Source organism: Arvicola amphibius, chromosome 8, assembly GCF_903992535.2.
Source record: "Arvicola amphibius chromosome 8, mArvAmp1.2, whole genome shotgun sequence".
NCBI classification, from domain to species: domain Eukaryota; kingdom Metazoa; phylum Chordata; class Mammalia; order Rodentia; family Cricetidae; genus Arvicola; species Arvicola amphibius.
Window position 1 is genome coordinate 67,343,794 of NC_052054.1, and position 19,172 is coordinate 67,362,965.

General features: G+C 48.3%; 1 protein-coding gene across 1 annotated transcript in view; it reads left to right on the plus strand.

Annotated features, from left to right (window-relative positions):
* The window catches only part of Eddm13 (epididymal protein 13), a 31,186-nt gene extending 15,286 nt beyond the window's left edge, over positions 1–15,900 (plus strand). The window contains exons 7-12 of the mRNA XM_038338708.1: positions 4,300–4,308; positions 5,713–5,739; positions 6,235–6,261; positions 9,671–9,792; positions 13,353–13,390; positions 15,876–15,900. Coding sequence (XP_038194636.1) covers positions 4,300–4,308; positions 5,713–5,739; positions 6,235–6,261; positions 9,671–9,792; positions 13,353–13,390; positions 15,876–15,900 — 248 coding nt within the window. The remainder of the gene's footprint in view (positions 1–4,299; positions 4,309–5,712; positions 5,740–6,234; positions 6,262–9,670; positions 9,793–13,352; positions 13,391–15,875) is intronic.
* Positions 15,901–19,172: the final 3,272 nt, after the last annotated feature.

Genomic DNA, 19,172 nt, shown 5'->3' on the forward strand with positions numbered 1-19,172 from the left:
AATGTTTCAAACATCCAATGTTCAGAATTGTGAACATGGACATAGACTTTAGCCATCCAGCACCTCTCACCCCAAACCCCCAAATCTGCTGGACAGCACCCAACTCCAAAGCTGGATGTGGTGGCTCACACTTGTAATTTAAGCACTTGGGAAATTGAGATTGCCTTGATTTCAACCTACATCAAGAGTTGGTAGGTAGACCAAAAAGTGGCCTTGGTCTAAGGAGTGAGAAGACTCTATCTTCATTGTTGTTGTTGTTGTTGTTTTTCGAGACAGGGTTTCTCTGTAGCTTTGGGCCTGTCCTGGAACTAGCTCTTGTAGACCAGGCTGGCCTCGAACTCACAGAGATCCACCTGCCTCTGCCTCCCAAGTGCTGGGATTAAAGGCGTGCACCACCACTGCCAGGCCGAGAAGACCCTATCTCAAAAATAAACGAATGGAAGCTGGAGAGATGACTCAGTGGTTATCATCACTTTCTGCTCTCCTAGAAGACTCAAGTCCGTGTCCTAGCACCTGCTAAGACAGCTTACTATTGCCTGTAACTCCAGCTGGCCCCCAAGCGCATACATATGGCATCATTTTACACAGACTTATATGCATAAATAAAAACAAAATAAGCCTTAAAAATGAAAACAAACCAAAGTGAAGCTATTCAAGAATCACTTTGACACTCAAAAAGCTTGTCACTGGGGCATTTTCAATTAGGGATGGTCAACCCATGCAGGCATTGATGGGAAATGGCTCAAGTTAGACTTGATATTGCCCACAGATGAGGTTAGGCTGAGACCACCAGAGAATGGTGGTTTTGTTTGCTTGGGGATCCTGCAGACCTGGTTTCCTCTCAAGTTTGTTCCGCAGAATGCAAGAACAATTGTTAAATACTTTAAAAAACATTTTATGAAGGAAAAAATGGAAGGTATTGGGGACAGAGGAACTAATATTCATTCTATTCCCTTGCCCATTCTTTTCCATATTGACCTTCGGTTCTGCTTCCAAACTGCCGCCCAGTGAAAAGTAAGTTATTTTTTCCTTTTATGACTGATGTTCTTTGGTGTTTGGTGGAAGTGTCTCTATATGTACTCTCTATATAACCAAGGATGACCTCAAACTCTTGACTGTGTCTCAGCCTGTGGAGTGCTGGGATTACAGATGTGCACTACCATACCTAGCACAGGAAATAGTTTCTACAGTTTCTCCCTTCTGGCAGGTCACTTAGAAAGAGGGGGAACGAAAAAGCAAGGAGCCAGGCATGGTGGTCCATGCTTTTATCCCAGCTCTCATGGTGGTCCATGCCTTTGATGCCAGCCCTCATGGTGGTCCATGCCTTTATCCCAGCCCTCATGGTGGTCCATGCCTTTATCTCAGCCCTCATGGTGGTCCATGCCTTTATCCCAATCCTCATGGTGGTCCATGCCTTTGATGCCAGCCCTCATGGTGGTCCATGCCTTTATCCCAGCCCTCATGGTGGTCCATGCCTTTATCCCAATCCTCATGGTGGTCCATGCCTTTATAACAGCCCTCTGGAAACTGGGGATTAGCAGCTCAAGGCTACAGCAGTTACATATTGAGTTTGAGGTTAGCCTGGGCTACATAAGGTTCCATCTCAAAGAAAAAATAGGAAGAAAAAGGGGAGGGAAGAAAAAAGAGAGGGGATGGGAAGAGAAGAGAAAACTGGTTTTTTTTTTTGTTTGTTTTTTGTGGGGTTTTTGTTTTGCTTTGTTTTGTTGTTGGGTTTTTTGTTTGTTGGTTGGTTTGGTTTGGTTTTTTGTTTCGTTTTGGTTTTTTGTTTCAGTTTTTCAAGACAGAGTTTCTCTGTGAAGCCCTGGCTGTCCTGAAACTCACTCTGTAGACCAGGCCTGCCTCGAACTTGGAGATTCTCCTGCCTGTGCCACTACCTCCCACCCTGAGAGAATGTTGTTTTTAGAGGAATTTATCCTACTTGTGGAGGAGACACCAGTGGCCTTCAGGCTCTACCCACTTCCTGGGGCTGTGGTGGTGGGGTCCCAGAATTGAGCAGCTTCTCCACTCTCCCCATTTCCCTAGAGCATGGGACCGCAGGAGTTATGTTTGTTTATAGGTAGAAAACAAAACAATGCAAAACAAAACAAGATACCAGGAACCAAGTTTTCCTCCCTCACTCAAGGAAAGAGAGAAGAGTAGAGACCCTTTCCTGATGCCCTGCAGGTATCTGGAGGATGAATCCCCAGAGGAACTGGGGCCAGGGGATTCCAGCAGTAAGGATGAATATGTCTTAAAATACTGGGTCACAGCCGATCCAGCATCTCTGTATACAGCCTCACCAGTGCCATTTGGACTGGATGATATTTCCATGTCCTTTATGGGGTGGGTCTCTTCTGAGGATGCTCTGGCGGAATGGGAGAAGGCCAGGCATCGCTAACACCCTTTTCCTCTCGACACTTCACTTCCACTTCCGCTGGTATCCAACACCTCCACCTGGACTTCCCTCTCCTTGATGCTCCTGTTTCAACAGTATTGAAAAGTAAGTTCAGTTTTCTTCTTTTCATTTGCTTTTCCCTTCTTGTTCCTGCCAGGAGGTCCCCATTGGTGCAGGGGCTGTCGTGGGGTCCCCCATTGGTGCAGGGACTGTCACTGGGTCCCCCATTGGTGCAGGGACTGTCGCAGGGTCCCCCATTGGTGCAGGGGCTGTCGTGGGGTCCCCCATTGGTGCAGGGACTGTCGCAGGGTCCCCCATTGGTGCAGGGACTGTCGCAGGGTCCCCCATTGGTGCAGGGGCTGTCGTGGGGTCCCCCATTGGTGCAGGGACTGTCGCAGGGTCCCCCATTGGTGCAGGGGCTGTCGTGGGGTGCCCCATTGGTGTAGGGACTGTCGCAGGGTCCCCCATTGGTGCAGGGCTGTCGTGGGGTCCCCCATTGGTGTAGGGACTGTCATTGGGTCCCCCATTGGTGCAGGGACTGTCGCGGGGTCCCCCATTGGTGCAGGAGCTGTCGCGGGGTCCCCCATTGGTGCAGGGACTGTCACTGGGTCCCCCATTGGTGCAGGGACTGTCGCAGGGTGCCCCATTGGTGCAGGGGCTGTCACTGGGTCCCCCATTGGTGCAGGAGCTGTCGCGGGGGGGAGGGTCTTGGGGGGTAGAGTGGGACTGCACTTCTTCCATCTTCAAAAAGGCAGGCATAGGAATAAGAGGATGACTCATAGGGAAAAGAGGCTGGCGACTAAGCTTGAACTTGATCCCTAGTATCCACATGGTGGAAGAAGAGAATTGACTCCTGCTGTTGTCCTCTGACCGCTACATGCATGCTGTGGTACATGTACATGTAAACACACATACACACACCAATAAATAAACACAATGTAATTGAAAAAAATTATAAGAGAGGCTTAAAGAGATGGTTCAGTGATTAAGAGCACTTGCTGCTCTTCCAGAGGACCTGAGTTCAGATCCCACCCACATCTGGTGATTCTTATCTGCTTGTAACTCCAGATCCAGGGGGATCTGATGCCCTCTTCTGCTCTTGATGGACACCTGCACACACATACACACCCAAATAATAATAATAATAATAATAATAATAATAATAATAATAATAATAATAATAGTAATGTATTAAAGCAGGATTTGGGGGAAATGACTCAGTGGTTAAGAGAGCTTGCTGTTCTTGCAGAGAACACAAGTTTGTTGACTCACATTTACCTGTAACACCAGATCCCTGGGGTCCAGTGTCCTTTTCTGGCTTCTGTAGGCACTTGTATTTATGTGATAAACACACACACAGATACACACACACACACACACACAAATAAATAAATAATTAAATAAATAAATAATAAAATAAAAAAAATTTTAAAAATTGGGGGCTGGAGAGGAGGCTCAGTGGTTAAGAGCACTGGCTGCTCTTCCAGAGGACCTGGTTCAATTCTCAGCAGTCACATGACACCTCACAGCTGACTGTAACTCCAGTTCTGAGGGACCCAACGCCTTCCTCTGACCTCTAAGGACACCAGGTATATGTGTGGTACATAGACGCATGCAGGCAAACACCCACACATATGAAATAAAATGAATAAAAGTGTAAATAATAAATTTAATTATTAAGGGGTGCTCTAACCATCCCTTCTGTCCTCCATCACCACCTCTGCTGACTTCCGGATCTCCTGGGCCTTTTCAGCTCTGCTCTAAGGCCCACTGTCCTGGGCTCTGAGCTCATTTGGTCCCTACCTCCCACTGTCTAACATTGTGATTTATTTCTCCCTCTTGTGGTCTCCTCTCTCACGGACCCTGGGCTCATCACTACTTCATGCCTCCTGGATGGATCACAGAGGTCCTTGGTAAGCACTTTGTTTTGTGTGGGCCCTGGACCTACGCACCAAGCTTCTGTTTTATCATCTTGTGTGCCAGAGTGTGGGGGAAGTGGGAATCTGAAATGTGGTGTCGGTGGGTGCAGACCTCCCTGGAAATTCAGCGCCTGCCATGCAATTGCCAAAACCCACGCTGGGAATGATGGTGCACACCTATAATCCTGGTACTAAGAAGACACAGACAGGTGGATCTCTGGGCTCACTGGCCAGCCAACATAACCTACATGGGGAGCTCAAGGTCAACGAGAGGCTCTCTTTCTAAAAATAAGATGGACAGCCCCTGAAAAAAAATCACAGCTGGGCTTGACCTCTGGCCTCCCTGAATGCAGGCATGTATGCCTGTGTGCATGCTACACACACACACACACACACACACACACACACACACACACACACCACGGGGGGAGAGATGGGGAGGGCAGCAGCAGGATGCTTCAGCAGGTAAAGCTCTTGCTGAGAAGCTTGATGACCTAAGTTTGAGTTCCAGGTCTCCTGCAAGCTCTCCTTTGATCACCACGTGCTTGTTAGAATATGCTTGTGCTCACGGTCACATGCATAAACATATATACATAAATAATAATAGTGGTGATGATGATGGGGGTGCTGGGCAGAGTGGCACACACCTTTAATCCTAGAGGCAAAGGAAGGACAGATCTCTGTGAGTTTGAAGCCACCCTGGGCTACATAGCAAGTTCCAGGTCAGCCAGGACTGCACAGTGTGATGTTGTCTCGATAGAAGTGTTAACGAATATATTATAGACTTGACAAGCCTTCCCAGTGAGAAATTACTATGCACTTAGAGATTAATAAAGAAAAAGTCTTTAATGAGCCTGAGTGGTCCAGACTAACGCATACACGGGAACCAGCTCCGAACAGAAAACCCTATCAGCTTATAAAGCATCACAGCCCCGAGTTGCATTTTGAGCAATGAAAACATGTTTCACAGAGACAGAAAAGCCAGGCTTTGGTTGTTTGGACAGATGTGTGAGAGGGAGTTCCAGTGTAACGTAGTTATCCTGAGACACACTAGGGCTGCTTTACCAGGTAGCTGTCAACCAGGGTCATCCTGTCTGCTTGACAGAATCACACTTCTAGATAGGAAAACCAGAGAGCTCCTTTAGCTAAGTGCTGCTTTGTGTGGGTTAAGTTTTCCTAAGCAAGTTCAGTAGACATTTGTATTATCAATGTACTATTCCCAGTTTCTCCTACACCGGAAGGAAGGAAAGAAAGAAGCAATCAAGAATGCAGGCAGATAAACAAGTGGTCCAGAATTCTGCAGGGCTTTTTAGGAGATGGGTTGGGGGTGAGCCTGTGGGCCCTATTGCCCTGAGTTCTGCCTGTTTGTGATTCTATTTGCATATCTCTTTGTCTTAGGTCTGCTGAGCCTCCAAGTGCTGAGTGGTGAGTTGGTGACTTGATCATTTTGTTTTTAGGGTTGGAAGAGCCTTTAGATGTCACGAAACAAATGCAGCTAGCCTTCTGGTGAGAGGCGAACAGGGTGTTCAAGTCTGAACACTGTTGTTCTCTGAGGAGAGGTGTGCAGGGGCCATGATAACCCAGTGTGCCAGAGAGTGCTGGGAGAAATTACATCTGAACAAAAGGGGGACCTACAGACATGTGCACACCATATGCATTTGTGTGCATGCATGTGTATCTGGGGAAGGGCATTGCATGCCGGGGAATGGCATATGTGTAGCCAGGGAGCTGGGAGTGCCTGAGTCAAGGGCCACCAAAGAGGCCAAGGGCAGCCCTCTTTCACCCAGCAGGCCCAGAAGCAGCATTTACAGATGGCTTCCCACCCATTCCCTAACTTTCCTTTTTTCTTCCCTTTCCCCTGCTTTCCTCCTTCCTCTCCTTCCTCCCTTCCTCTACCATCCCCGTCTTTTTCCTTCTTAGAAGAAACAAATAACTGCAAAGAAGAAGGTGGGTAGAGCCATGTGTCTGTTCCCTCCTCTGGGCAGTTAGCACCTTCCCTCTGACTGAGACCCAAGAAGAGGTCAGAGTTCAGATGCATCTCAGTCTTCAGGAAGCCTCCGTATCCCTCAGCCACCTTTTCCCTCCTCAGCTCCTCTGTGCCAAGCACAGCAAGGTAAGAGGAGGTATTCTGCTTCTGCAGACCTCCAGTCCCCCCTGCTCTGCTCCCTTGGAAATGACCGGGTAAGTTGAATGACAGGCGTGTGTGCTGGAAACAAAGAGATGGTGGATGGTGTAGACCACATAAGCAGACATCCCCTCTGAGTGATGGTGGATGGTGTAGACCACATAAGCAGGCATCCCCTCTGAGTGATGGTGGATGGTGTAGACCACATAAGCAGACATCCTCCGAGTGATGGAGACAGTGGAGAGAGTTAAAGGAGCTTGGATTAAGCTGTGGGGTAGGATTCAGCAGAGTGTTTGCTTAGTAGGTACAAGGGTCTGGGTCTGATCCCCAGGACCACACACAATGGGTGTGGTGGCTAAACCTGCAATCCCAGGGCTTAGGAAGAAGAGGCAAGAAGATCAGAAGTGTAAGGCTAGCATGGGCAGCTTATGAAGGTCCAAGGCCAGCTTGGATTTTGTGAGACTCCATTTTAAAGCACAGAAAAGAGAAATAGCACCAAAACAGATAGGTGGGACCACTGGACATCCCGATCAGATGCCAGCCTCAGTGGTAGAGTCGGGGGCTCACAGGTTACAAGCTGGATCAGACCGAGTAGCCAATTCAAGGCCAGTTTAGAATAGTGAGTGTCTATATTAAAAGCAAAACAAAACAAAATGGACAACAGCAACAGCAAAAACAACACAAACAAACAAACAAAAAACCCCGGGCATGCACTTAAGGTAGTAATTCTCAACCTTCCTTATGCTATGACTCTTTAATAAAATTCCTCACGTTGTGGTGACCCCAACCACAAAATTATTTTCCTTGTTGCTTCATAGCTGTGATTCTGCTACTGTTATGAATCATAATGTAAATATCTGTCTTTTCTGATGGTCTTAGGTGAACCCTGTGAAAGGATTGTTTGATCCACAAAGGGGATGTGAATCACAGGTTGAGAGCCACTGATTTAGGAGGTAGAGAAAGAAAAAGTTCAAGGCTAACCTAGGCCATATATATAGAAAAGTATAATTTCTAACAAGAATATGCAGCCAAGGCAGAGGCAGGCGGATCTCTGCGAGTTCGAGGCCAGCCTGGTCTACAAGAGCTAGTTCCAGGACAGGCTCTAAAACTACAGTGAAACCCTGTCTCGAAAAACCAAAAAAAAAAAAAAAAAAAAAAAAAAAAAAAAAAAAAAAAAGAATATGCAGCCAGCATTAAGAGTTGAGATTCTGGATTGACAAGCTGGCTGAGAGGGTGAACGGGCTTGCCTTCAAGCCCGAGGCCCTGAGTTTGATCCCCGTAGAAGATGAGAACCAGCTCCTATGAGCTGTGTGTCGATTGAAAGAACCACCAAGCGACATGTTTTAGGAGATTGTGAGAACCCCACAGAGACCCAATATAAAGAAAATCAGGGCCCACGAGGTGACTCCATGGTTAAAAGAGCTTTCGGAACAGTCTGATGAACTGCGTTCAATCAGAACCCATGTAAAGGTGAGGAGACAGTCAGGCGTGGTGGTGCACACCTTTAATTCCACCACTCGGGAGACAGAGGCAGGCAAATCTCTGTGAGTTCGAGGCCAGCTTGGTTTACAGAGCGAGTTCTAGGGCAGCCAAAGATACACATAGAAACCCTGTCTCAAAAACACCCCCAAAAAGGGTGAGGGGAGAAAACGGACTCCACAAAGCTGTTCCGTGGCCTCCCCATGTGGACATACCGTGTACACACACACCAGTGCAGTCGTCATGCACACCTGCATGATAATAAAATGCATTGTCTTAGTTCCTGTCTTATTGCTGTCTTGTGACACCATGACCAAGGTAACTTATAAAAAAAAAAAACAAACATTTAATTGGCTGGTTTTCTTTTTCTTTTTCTTTTTTTTTTTTTTTGGTTTTTCGAGACAGGGTTTCTCTGTGGCTGTGGAGCCTGTCCTGGAACTAGCTCTTGTAGACCAGGCTGGTCTCGAACTCACAGAGATCCGCCTGCCTCTGCCTCCCGAGTGCTGGGATTAAAGGCGTGCGCCACCACCGCCCGGCTCATTGGCTGGTTTTCTTATAGTTCCAGAGTTTCAGAGTGTGAGTCCATGACCATTATGGTGGGGGGGGAGCAGTGGCAGGTGGGTGGCATGACATTGGAACAATAGCTAAAAAGTTACATACGATCTACAGGCACAAGAGAGGGAGGGAGGGAGGAAGGGAGAGAGGGAGGGAGGGAGGGAGAGAGAGGGAGGGAGGGAGGGAGGGAGGGGGAGAGAGAGAGCACTTTTTAAATTGCACAGCCCACCCACAATGACACACCTCCTCCAACAAGGCCACACCCTCTAACCCTTCCCAGTTCCAGGAACTGCAGAACCGAGAATCCAAACACGGGACCTACAGGGCCATTCTCACTCAGGCCACCACATCCGTCTTAAAAAAAATAAAGACTATTGAAGTGGGGGCAGGCAAGCTGTCTTTGCAGGTAAAAGTGCCTACTGGCAAACCTGATGACCGTAGGTTGATCGCCAAGATCCATATGCTAGGCAGGGAGACTCTGGACAGAATCCTCTAGCCTCCACACTTGCCCTCGTGGAGTTTAGCCAGCCCAGGAAAGGTGGTGAGCTCCGGCTTCAGTGAGACCCTGTCTCAAAGAAAAAGAAAGAAAGAAAAAAAGAAAAGAAAAGGTAGAAAAAATATAAGGTGGAGCAGGGTTGATGAAGACCCTGATATCAGCCTCTCGGCTTCACAAGTATGTGTGTGTGCATGCATATGTCTAAAACACATGCATACACACAGAGAACATACACAGGGAAAAGTGAGACAGTTAGTAAGAGCACATGCCTTGGTTCCGAGTATTTGTGAGGTGGAGGCAGGAGGATCGAGAGGACATTCTTAGCTACATATTGAGTTGGAAGCCAGCCTGAGTCCATGGCATCCTGTTTCAAAAACCAAATCAAATTAAACAAACAGTCAAAACGACAAAAAGAGGGCCTTTGGTGAGGTTCCCACAGAGCGGACGGGGTTCCCTGAGTGGCTTTTTCCAGGGCACTGGTTGGGTGCTGTTACGTAGACGGGGCTACGTCGGTGATGCCTAGGTGTGAGGAGAGCTGAAAGAGCAGAGAGCTTGTCTGGGAGCGGAGTGGTGGCCACAACATCCAGAGTAACAAAAACAAAATTCAACCAGGAGACACACAGAGGAGAGACACCAGTTTGGAGTGCCAGAGGGCCAGGGGTTTCCGGGTGTTATCAGTCCTTCTCGCCCTCTTTCTTTAGTGAAGTCTCCCCCGGCCAGCACCACAGCCAGGGTCCTCGTGAAGAAGGGCGGATGGAACTTTTTGAAGTGCGCCTACATGGTGATGACCTTCCTCTTCGTGTCCTACAATAAAGGAGACTGGGTAAGGAGGCTGTGTCTGGATGGATGCCTTTCAGCCTATGGAGGAAGGAAGGTGAAAGGAAGGAGGGGCGGGGAAGAAAGGATGAGGAGAGAAGGATGTGGGAGAAGGGAGTCTACATAGTGCAGCCAACGGCCTTGTCAGGCTATCTTTGTGGGACCACCAGCTCCCCAGGAACGACAGGAGACTTTATATCAATTATGAAAGCTTGGCTTTAGCTTAGGCTTGTTCCCAACTAGCTCATATAACTCAAACGAACCTGTCTCTTTTAATCTACATTTTGCCACGTGTCTCGGTTACCTCTGTTCTGTACCACACATCCGACTTCTTCAGGGCTTCTGGTAAAATCCGCACACCTAGATTTCTTCTCCTTCTCCTCCTCTAAAACTTATATGCCTTCCCCAACAGAACCACTCTGCCGGCCTAGACATTAATAAGGAAAATTAATCTGAATAATTGCAATTCTCGGCAGTTGTACAATTGCAAATGTACCAGCTCTAGCTAACACTCAGAGAGTTTGCCAGCCATGAATACAAGATTTTACTATCTTATATAGACCTTAGGCATCTGCATGGTACCAGCCCAGGTTACAGTTTGAACCATTTAAAAAAGACAGGAGACTGCAAGTCTAACCACTTGGGTAGATGGGAGATATACACAGCCAGGTAGTGCCAGAATTATCTAAGTATTGATTTGTCACCTGGGGTCATCTTGCCCATCTGGCAAAATTATGTTTTTACTGATAAGAGCACAAGGAACTTAATGGCAGACCAAGACTTAATGATGGTAGGTTTTGACCCTGTGCTTCCCCCTAAAGCAGTCTCTAAGAGGCACAGTCTTTGATGCAGGACTGGTTGTAAGCCTGGGTTGTCTCCTTTTGCTACGAACCTAGTTGGAGGTCAATCGGGTGAATAAACATTTTCAGAACTCTCTCAAGGACCCCAAATTTTGATTAAGGTACCGGGTTTTCATTCTGTCCCAGTCTGGCGAACACCCCACTCATCCCCAGCCACACTGGAGGCGGTGCTCGTCAGCTGAATCCCACTTTGTGTGACCCGATGTGCCCTAAGCAGGTCTGTGAGTCAAGCCCGTCCAGCGTCAGGCTTACTCTTCCATTTGCCCCCATCATTGCTACATTCAGTCTCAGACTGAACTCAGATGGTCGGGCTTGGCCACAAGCTGCTTCTCTCATTGAGCCACCCCTCCCTAGCTGGGACAAGAACCATGCCACTAAGCTGTTTCCTGTGAAATGTGAAGTGCCACTGTGTTCTCTCTCTCTCTCTCTCTCTCTCTCTCTCTCTCTCTCTCTCTCTCTCTCTCTCTCTCTCTCTCACACACACACACACACACACACACACACACACACACACACACATTCAGGAGTTTTTTTTTAATTTTTAATTCTTATTCTCTCATATATACACCCTGACTGCAGTTTCCCCTCCCTCCGCTCCTCACACCCTCCTCTGCCCCAGATCCACTCCTCCTCCATTTCCCTTCAGAAAAGAACAGACCTTCCAGGAATATCAATCAAAAATAGCATATCATGTTGCAGTAAGACTATGAACATACCTTCATGTCAATGATGCTGGATAAGGCAACCCAGTAGGAGGAAAAGGGTTCTGAGAGTGGAGAAAGAGTTAGAGGCAGCCCTCACTCCCATTGTTAGGAGTCCCACAAGAACACCAAGTCACGCAACCATAATGTGTGGCAAAGGACCCAACGCAGACCTACGCAGGGTCAATGATTGCTGCTTCAGTCCCTGTGAGCCCCTGTGAGCCCTGCTTAGTCAGTTCTGTAAGCTGTGTTCTAATTGTGTCCTTGACCCTCTGGCTTCTACAATCCTTCCTCCCCCTCTTCTTTGGGGTTCCCTGAGCTCCATCTAATGTTTGGCTATGGGCTCCACATCTATTCCCGTCAGTTGCCTCTAATGACAATTGGGCTAGGCACCGATCTCCCATTGACTTTTTTTTGCCAGTTGTGTTTGGGTCTACCCTAGGTCTCTGCGCTATCTAGCCTGCAGTTCCTTGCCCTCCATGTAGCATAGGCTTCCTGTCCTGGTGCGGGCCGTAAGTTAGACCAGTTACTGGTTGGCCTCTCCCACAAGTTCTAGGCTGCCATTGCCCCAGCACATCTCGCAGACATGATAGACTGGGTTGACTGTTGGTTTTATGACTGGGTTGTTGTTGCAGACTCAGGAGATTCTTAAGGACCAGGTTTTTGGCTGTTTTCTGGAGATGCTGCTGGATAAGACACCTCATGCATCTCTGCCCGCTGAGCTGTCTTGCTGACTCCTGTTTGTCTGGCTTTTGGAACAGGGTCTCTGATGTAGGCCAGGATGACCTTGCACTCATTATCTTCCTGAGTGCTGATGCTATGGGCATAAACTGCCACATCTAGTTTAGGGGGTGAGAAGTATTTGATCCCTGGTTATTGGGTGCCTCCACTGAAGTAATAAGCCAAATCAAAACCAAATTAGTTAACCCAGATTTAATAAACAGAGCAAAGGAAAGCAGAGCACTCCCTGATGGCTCTCCGGAAGACAGGAGAGAGAGCACTTGGAGGATCTATGGGCCTGGTCTTAAGTAGCCTGTAGGAGTCTTGAGCATCTCAGAAGGAGGAGTCACTGATGGTGGGCTTTCTCGGGGGCAGGGTCTGGAATGGGAGGAGGGAGTGCTTGGGATCAACCTAGGGCTTCCTGTGTGCTAGGCAAGCACCCTGGCAGGTAAGTCACATCCCGGGTCAGTGGGAGTTGTGCAATGAGCCCTCTGGGCACGGAGCGTGGGGCAGATTTAGAGCAGGACACAGGGGGAGCAGAGAGACCTGCCCATAGTCAGGACAGGGGCCCTGGTGGTAGTGAACACAAGGAAAATCCGCTAGATCAGCTAGAGCAGTGGTCCCCAATCTTCTGATGCTGCGCCCCTTTAATACAGCTCTCATGTTGTGGTGACCCCAACAATAAACTATTTTTGTTACTACTTCATAACTAATTTTGCTACTGTTATAAATTGTAATGTAAATATCAGTGTTTTCTGATGGTCTCAGGAGACCCCTGGGAAAGGGTCTGGGATCGTGTCACACAGGTTGAGAACCACTAGGCTACACTTCTATCAGGAATGCAGCTCATGGATTGGGCTTGAGGGCTGAGGGAAATGGGGAGACCCAGGAGATGATCGGGGAGCCCTGGTTCTCACAAAGGTGACTTGGTCTTCCAGAAGATTCTGCACAGTATCTGGAGATGGTTTTTCATTTTATGGCCCTCACCGAAGCACGAAATTTAGTGAGAGGCCAGGGACAGCTTTCAACCTTTCAGCACTGCTTGCCCTGAAAGTGACCGGGTCAAAGGTCATCAGTGTCTGTGCCGGAAACCCTGGGTGGGGAGGTGGCAGGGCTGATGAAAAGTGAGCAGGCTGGAAGATGGGAGCCGAGCTCAGGAGCACAGAGAGGCTGAGCAGTCACCAGTACCACAGGAGGGAGGGAAGGAAGTTGGTTGGCTGACTTTTGTTTAGTTTTTAATTTTGTCTTTCTCTGTTCCATGTTCTGTCATTCATCCTTGTCCCCAGTGTTACTGTCACTACTGCAACCCAGAGCTGGATTTGAGGTATGGCATGGCAGGGAGGACATTTCACATCTTGTCCACAGGTCCTGGAACTCACTCTGTTAGGCTGACCTTCAGCTCACAGAGATCCACCTGCCTCTGTCTGGGATTAAAGGCCTGTGCCACCACCTCCTGGCTTACATTTTGCTATTGAAAGAGATGGGTATCAGCTCAAGATCCTCAAGGCCAAGTTCTCAGCACAAAGGAGACTTATTTCCTCAGAGAGACAAAGGGCAGGGATAAGAGACAAACACAGGAGATAAAGGAAGAGGGAGAAGGGGAAGGAAACAAGGGGACAGGGCAGTTATTTGTTCTAAAGAGAGACAAAGGACTGTCTGTGGATAATGAGGAGACAGATGTGACACATGGAAAAATGCAGTTTATAAAAGTAAAAGATGACACCCCGTGTGTCTTGGTTAGGGTTTCTATTGCTGTGAAGAGACACCAAGACCATGGCAACTCTTACAATGGAAAAACATTTAATTGGGGTGACTTACATTTTCAGAGGCTTAGTTCATTATCCCCATGGTGCAAAATGGTGCCGTGCAGGCAGACATCGTGCTGGAGAAGTAACCAAGTGTCTTACATCTTGACTGCAGGCAACAGGAAGTGGTCTGAGGCACCGAGAGTGGTTTGAGCAGATATGATACCTCAAAACCCACCTCCATGGTGACACTTCCTCCAGTAAGACCACACCTACTCCAACTAAGGCCACACCCACTCCAACAAGGCCACACCTCCTAATAATGCCACTCCTTTTGGGGGCCGTTTTCTTTCAAACCACCACACTGTGTTATAACGAGGTGTTTAACTTTAATTGGCCATGTTAAGTAGGTGAGCCAAAGGGGACTTTTGATTGATGGACTTATTACTTGGACAGCTGGACCGGACCTTGGCAGTGAGCCCCACGAGGATGTAATCTAAAGGTGCTTAACAAAGCAGAGAGGGAAGGGGGCAGAAGGGCGAGGCTGCCAGAGCCACATGCTCCAGCAGGCTAGTGTCCCTTCAGTTATTATTTGTGTGTATACCCATGCCACGGCACACATGCGGAGGTCAGGGGTCAGCTTGTTGGAGTCAGCTCTCTCCTTCTAATCCTTGAATCCCTAGGATAGGACTTAGTTTTCAGTCTCGGCAGCCAAGTGGCTTTACCTGCTGAGTTATCTTTCTAGGTCAAAGAGGTTTTATGTATGTATGTATGTGTATATGTAGGTATGTATATATGTAGTTATGTATGTATTTGCTTTTTTTGTTTGTTTTTTATTTTTTAGGACAGGGTTTCTCTGTGTAACTTTGGAGCCTGTCCTGGAACTTGCTCTGTAGACAAGGCTGGCCTCAAAGTCACAGAGATCCATCTCCCCAGTGCTGGGATTGAAGGCGTGTGTCACCACCGCCTGGCTAAGGAGGTTGCTTTTAAATAGCTCGTGTCCAAGGTAGGGTTTGTAAGCTGCAGTCAGAGTCACAGAATTGCACGGAAGGTTCCAAGTTCATTCTCCTTTAGTGTGGGAGGAATGGCATGTGCGTGTTCCCCTCTGCTGCACAATAAATAAAATGCAGTGCCATTTGAAGTGGGGTTTTTGTTTTGCTGTTGAAGAAGAGCTAGGTGGATAGTTCAGAGGTTAAAAACATGCGCTACTCCTGCCGAGGTTCAAAATTAAATTCCCAGCACACACATTGTGGAACTCAGACTCTCTGTAATTCCAGCCACCGGGCTCAGATGTCAATTTCTGGCCTGCAAGGGCACTGCATTCTCATGGACATACCCACTCACCCCCCCTCACACACACACACATGAATAATTCAGAATAAAATAGGAGCCAAAGAGATGGCACAGTAGTCAAGACCTCTTGCTGCTCTAGCAGAGGACTAAGGTCTGGCTCCCAGCACCCTATGGTGACTCACAACATCAGTTACAGATTTGACACCCTCTTCCGAACTCTGTGCACACTGCCTCTGTGCCCCTGGTGTACTTACACACGGGCAAAGACACACATAAAATAAAAGCAAATCTTTAAAAATATTTTTTTAAAAATACAGGCTGTGATGGCACATGCTTTTAACCCTAGCACTCAGGAGGCAGACATAGGGATCTCTGAGTTTGAGGCCAGCCTGGTGTATAAAGCTAGTTTCAGGACAGCCAGGGCTATACAGAGAAACCCTGTCTTGAAAGGACAAAACAAAACAAAAACAAAAAAAGAAACCTCCCTCCTAAGTAGGGCCACTCCTGCTAAACGTTAAGTGGGAGCCAGTTCCCCACGAGGTCTGAGGGAAGTGACTCCAGCAGGTGGAATAGACTGGGGGCGGAGAAACAAAGGGGGCCTACCATAGCCCAAGGAAGCATGGTCCAGGGTGGAGGCGAGAGGTGCAGGCTCTGGAGCCGCACATAGAGCCCTAGGGGGCGGTAAGGATGCTACGAGGCCAGGAGCCTGACAACATATGAAGATGTAAATAGGTGTCCAACTGTGATTCTCCCCTCTTCCCTCTTCCTCAGAGACGACCCCTGCTGTTCTTTCTAGTGAACCTGCTCCATCTGACTCCTCCTTCACTGGCCCTCCAGCTCCCAGGCATTCTGGCCTGCCAACTCAGAGGGCAATGAGCGTGTCCAGAGAAAGTCTCTCAGAGGGCTGTGAGGCGAGGGCCGTGGGAGAGGAATGAGCCTCTGCAGCGCTTTGGCCCACACCTTCTCTTCGGGGCCGTTTTCAGCCTTTCTTTCCTGTTCCTCTAATGAAATGTGCACTAGTGTAATGGCTAAGGGCTTCTTTCTTCTGCTCACAAAACACAGCAAATGAACACAGGGTGGAGGGCCGCTAAGAATCATCTATAATTTTTAAATAAAAAATTTGTTACCTCCTGAGTCAGTGTGCATGCATGCATTGCGGGCATCAGTTTACAGCAGCTAACATCTTTATCCACTGAGCAGTCTTGCTGGCTCTCAGATAGAGCAGAATGGCCTATTTTTGTATTCTCTTGCTTTCAGGTATTGGGCAAAATCCAAGTGCATTTTCAAACTCTCTGACACTTTGCTTCCGAACCCCAATTTCCCCAGTATATGATTGCTCTGATGGGACGTCCATGTTTTCCGGTAACACCTATTTCCTGTCTCCCTTTTTTCTAATTTTATGTGCATTAGTGTTTTGCCTGCATGCATGTCTGTGTGAGGGTGTTGGCTCCCCTGGAATTGGAGTTACAAACAGTAATGAGCTGCCACGTGGGTGCTGGGAATTGAACCTGGTCCTCTGCAAGAGCAGCCAGTGCTCTTAATCACTTGACCATCTCTCTAGTTTCCCTTTTTTTTTTTTTTTTTTTTTTTTTTTTTTGGTGTTTCGAGACAGGGTTTCCCTGTAGTTTCTAGAGCCTGTCCTGGAACTAGCTCTTCTAGACCAGGCTGGCCTCGAACTCAGGGATCCGCCTGCCTCTGCCTCCCGAGTGCTGGGATTAAAGGCGTGCGCCACCACCGCCCGGCTTGTTTTGTTTTTTGAGACAGGACTTTTCTGTGTAGCCTTGTCTGTCCTTGGAACTCACCCTGTACACCAGGCTAACCTCAAACTCAAAGGTTCACCTGCCTCTACCTTCCAAGTGCTGGGATTAAAGGTGTGCACCACCACTGCCTGGCTTATTTCCTATCTTTTAATTCTTTAATTGGCAGGGAAAATGAACCCATTCCTGCACAGTATCAAAGCACTATCCTAGACAGTATCAAGGTAGATGCAGGAGAACCAGGAGTCTAGGGCCATTCTTGACTAGAGTGAGTTCCAGGCCAGCCTGGAATACATGGGAATTTGTCTAAAACAAAAACAAGCAGATGGAGAGACGGTTCAACAGTTAAGAGCACTGGCTGCTCTCACAAAAGACCTGGGTTCAGTTCCCAACACCCACATGGAAGTTCACAACTATCCATAACTCTGGTTACAGAAGATCTGTCGCCCTCTTCTGGCCTTTGCTGGTAAACAAGCGGTGTACTTAACATTCGTGAAGGCAAAACACGCATATAACATAAAAATAAAATCTTGGGGGGGGGGGGGAAGCAGCCCGGTGGTGGCACATGCCTTTAATCACAGCACTTAGGATGTCGAGGCAGGAGAAACTCTGAGTTCGAGGGCAGCCTGGTCTTCAGAGCGAGTTTAACAAGGCTACAAAGAGAAACCAAAACAAAAACCAAAAAACAAAAAGTAAGGGTCACGGCTGTAGGCTGTATACTGTTTCTACTCACTACTATATCCTTGGCAACCACACTAACTGAACGCTTAATAAGTGTGTTAGACCAGAACGGATGCTCCATAGAGCCTTCAATGACCCAAGAGTATGACCCAAGAGTATGGTTTCCTGTCTCCGCTCACTTACTCTAAGTAGTCAGCCAGGCACAACGTGAAGGCTTGCGCGTACATTACTGTTGCACAAATAGCACCCCCACTCCCACCACTCAGTCTCTACGAAGGCAATGAGAATCCTAGATTGAGTCAGCCTCCCTGGCCGGACTTGGGAGCCTGGGCGGGGGAAGCCGCCAAGGTCCAGGGCCTGCTGTGCTCACATCTGACGCGAGGCGGCACTGTTTCACGACTTCCGGCTCCAGCCCGCCACAGGCTGCAGAACTACAATTCCCACAAACCTGCGCGCCGACCCGTTTCTTCTCCTCTTTCTTTCCTGACAAATCACACCTCAAGGATATCTGGAAAGTGTTTTCAATCTCCCAAATCATTCCTTGATGCAGGCACTTCTGCTAACGAACTTCTTTTTTACTGACGGTCACACCTCCCGCGTCTCTGCTTCATTGAAACTACAATACCCAGAAGTCGCTGGGCCACGCCAAGCCTACAAAATGGGTTGCCTTGGAAACAGAAATGCCAGATTTGGGGTTGGGAGTTGAGGGAAAAAGCTCGTGTGTCTTTCGAAAGCAGGATTGCAATTGGTGGGGAGGTCTGTTTGCTTGCTTCCTCTTTGTTCTCCCCCCCCCCCCTTCTATTTTCTTATTTCTTTCCTCCGTTCTTCACTTTTATTTTTTCCTGTATAATAGTTCAAAGTCTCTTATGGTATTTTTTTCCAAACAATTTTATTTTTCATGGTGTTACTGTTTTCCCCGTCCCCTACCTTCTCCTCAAACCCCTTCCTAAATCTCGTATCCTTGCATCCTCAGTAGGCAAAAGGGCACATTTCAGAGTGCCGCAAGCGCATCGAGATGTATGGTCTCCTCATGTCTTTTCAGGGGAGTCCTTGGGTCCTCAAGTCTGGGTCAGCTGCACTGGGCAGTGTCATGTACTTTACATGTATGAGACAGGAGAGGCTAGTCTGGACACGGGAGGCATGTTAGGTCTGTTCCTCAGGTCCCAAGAGGTCTCCTGGGTGTTAGGTCTCAACCCGGGACACGCGGCGAGGTGCCTACTTAGCATATCAAAGCGGACCTGGCCGCCAGGTTTCCCCCAGCACCCGCCAGTCCCTACCGGTCCCAGGGTCCTCTTGGCCAGCACAGCCTGCGCTCTTCCATAAACTTCTCCAGCCCAGGGGCTGGGCTGCCCTTCTCCCAGCTAACCTTCCCTATAGAATCCAACCATTTTGGTTGCCTCGTCCCTTCCCCTCCTGGCCATTTAGTCCTGCTCTCCCCTCCCCCTTCTCCCATGGCTCAGGGTCATTTTCTCCCTGGCCTCTCCCAGATGTCCCTGCCTCTGACTATGTCTGTCTCCCTTTTATCTTCACAAACTTTCTCCTCCACCACACCAGGAGCAGTCAGTCACGCCCTTTCCTTTTTCGTTCTTCTTTACTTTTTTCCATCCACTGGGAAGTGAAAGCAACCTTT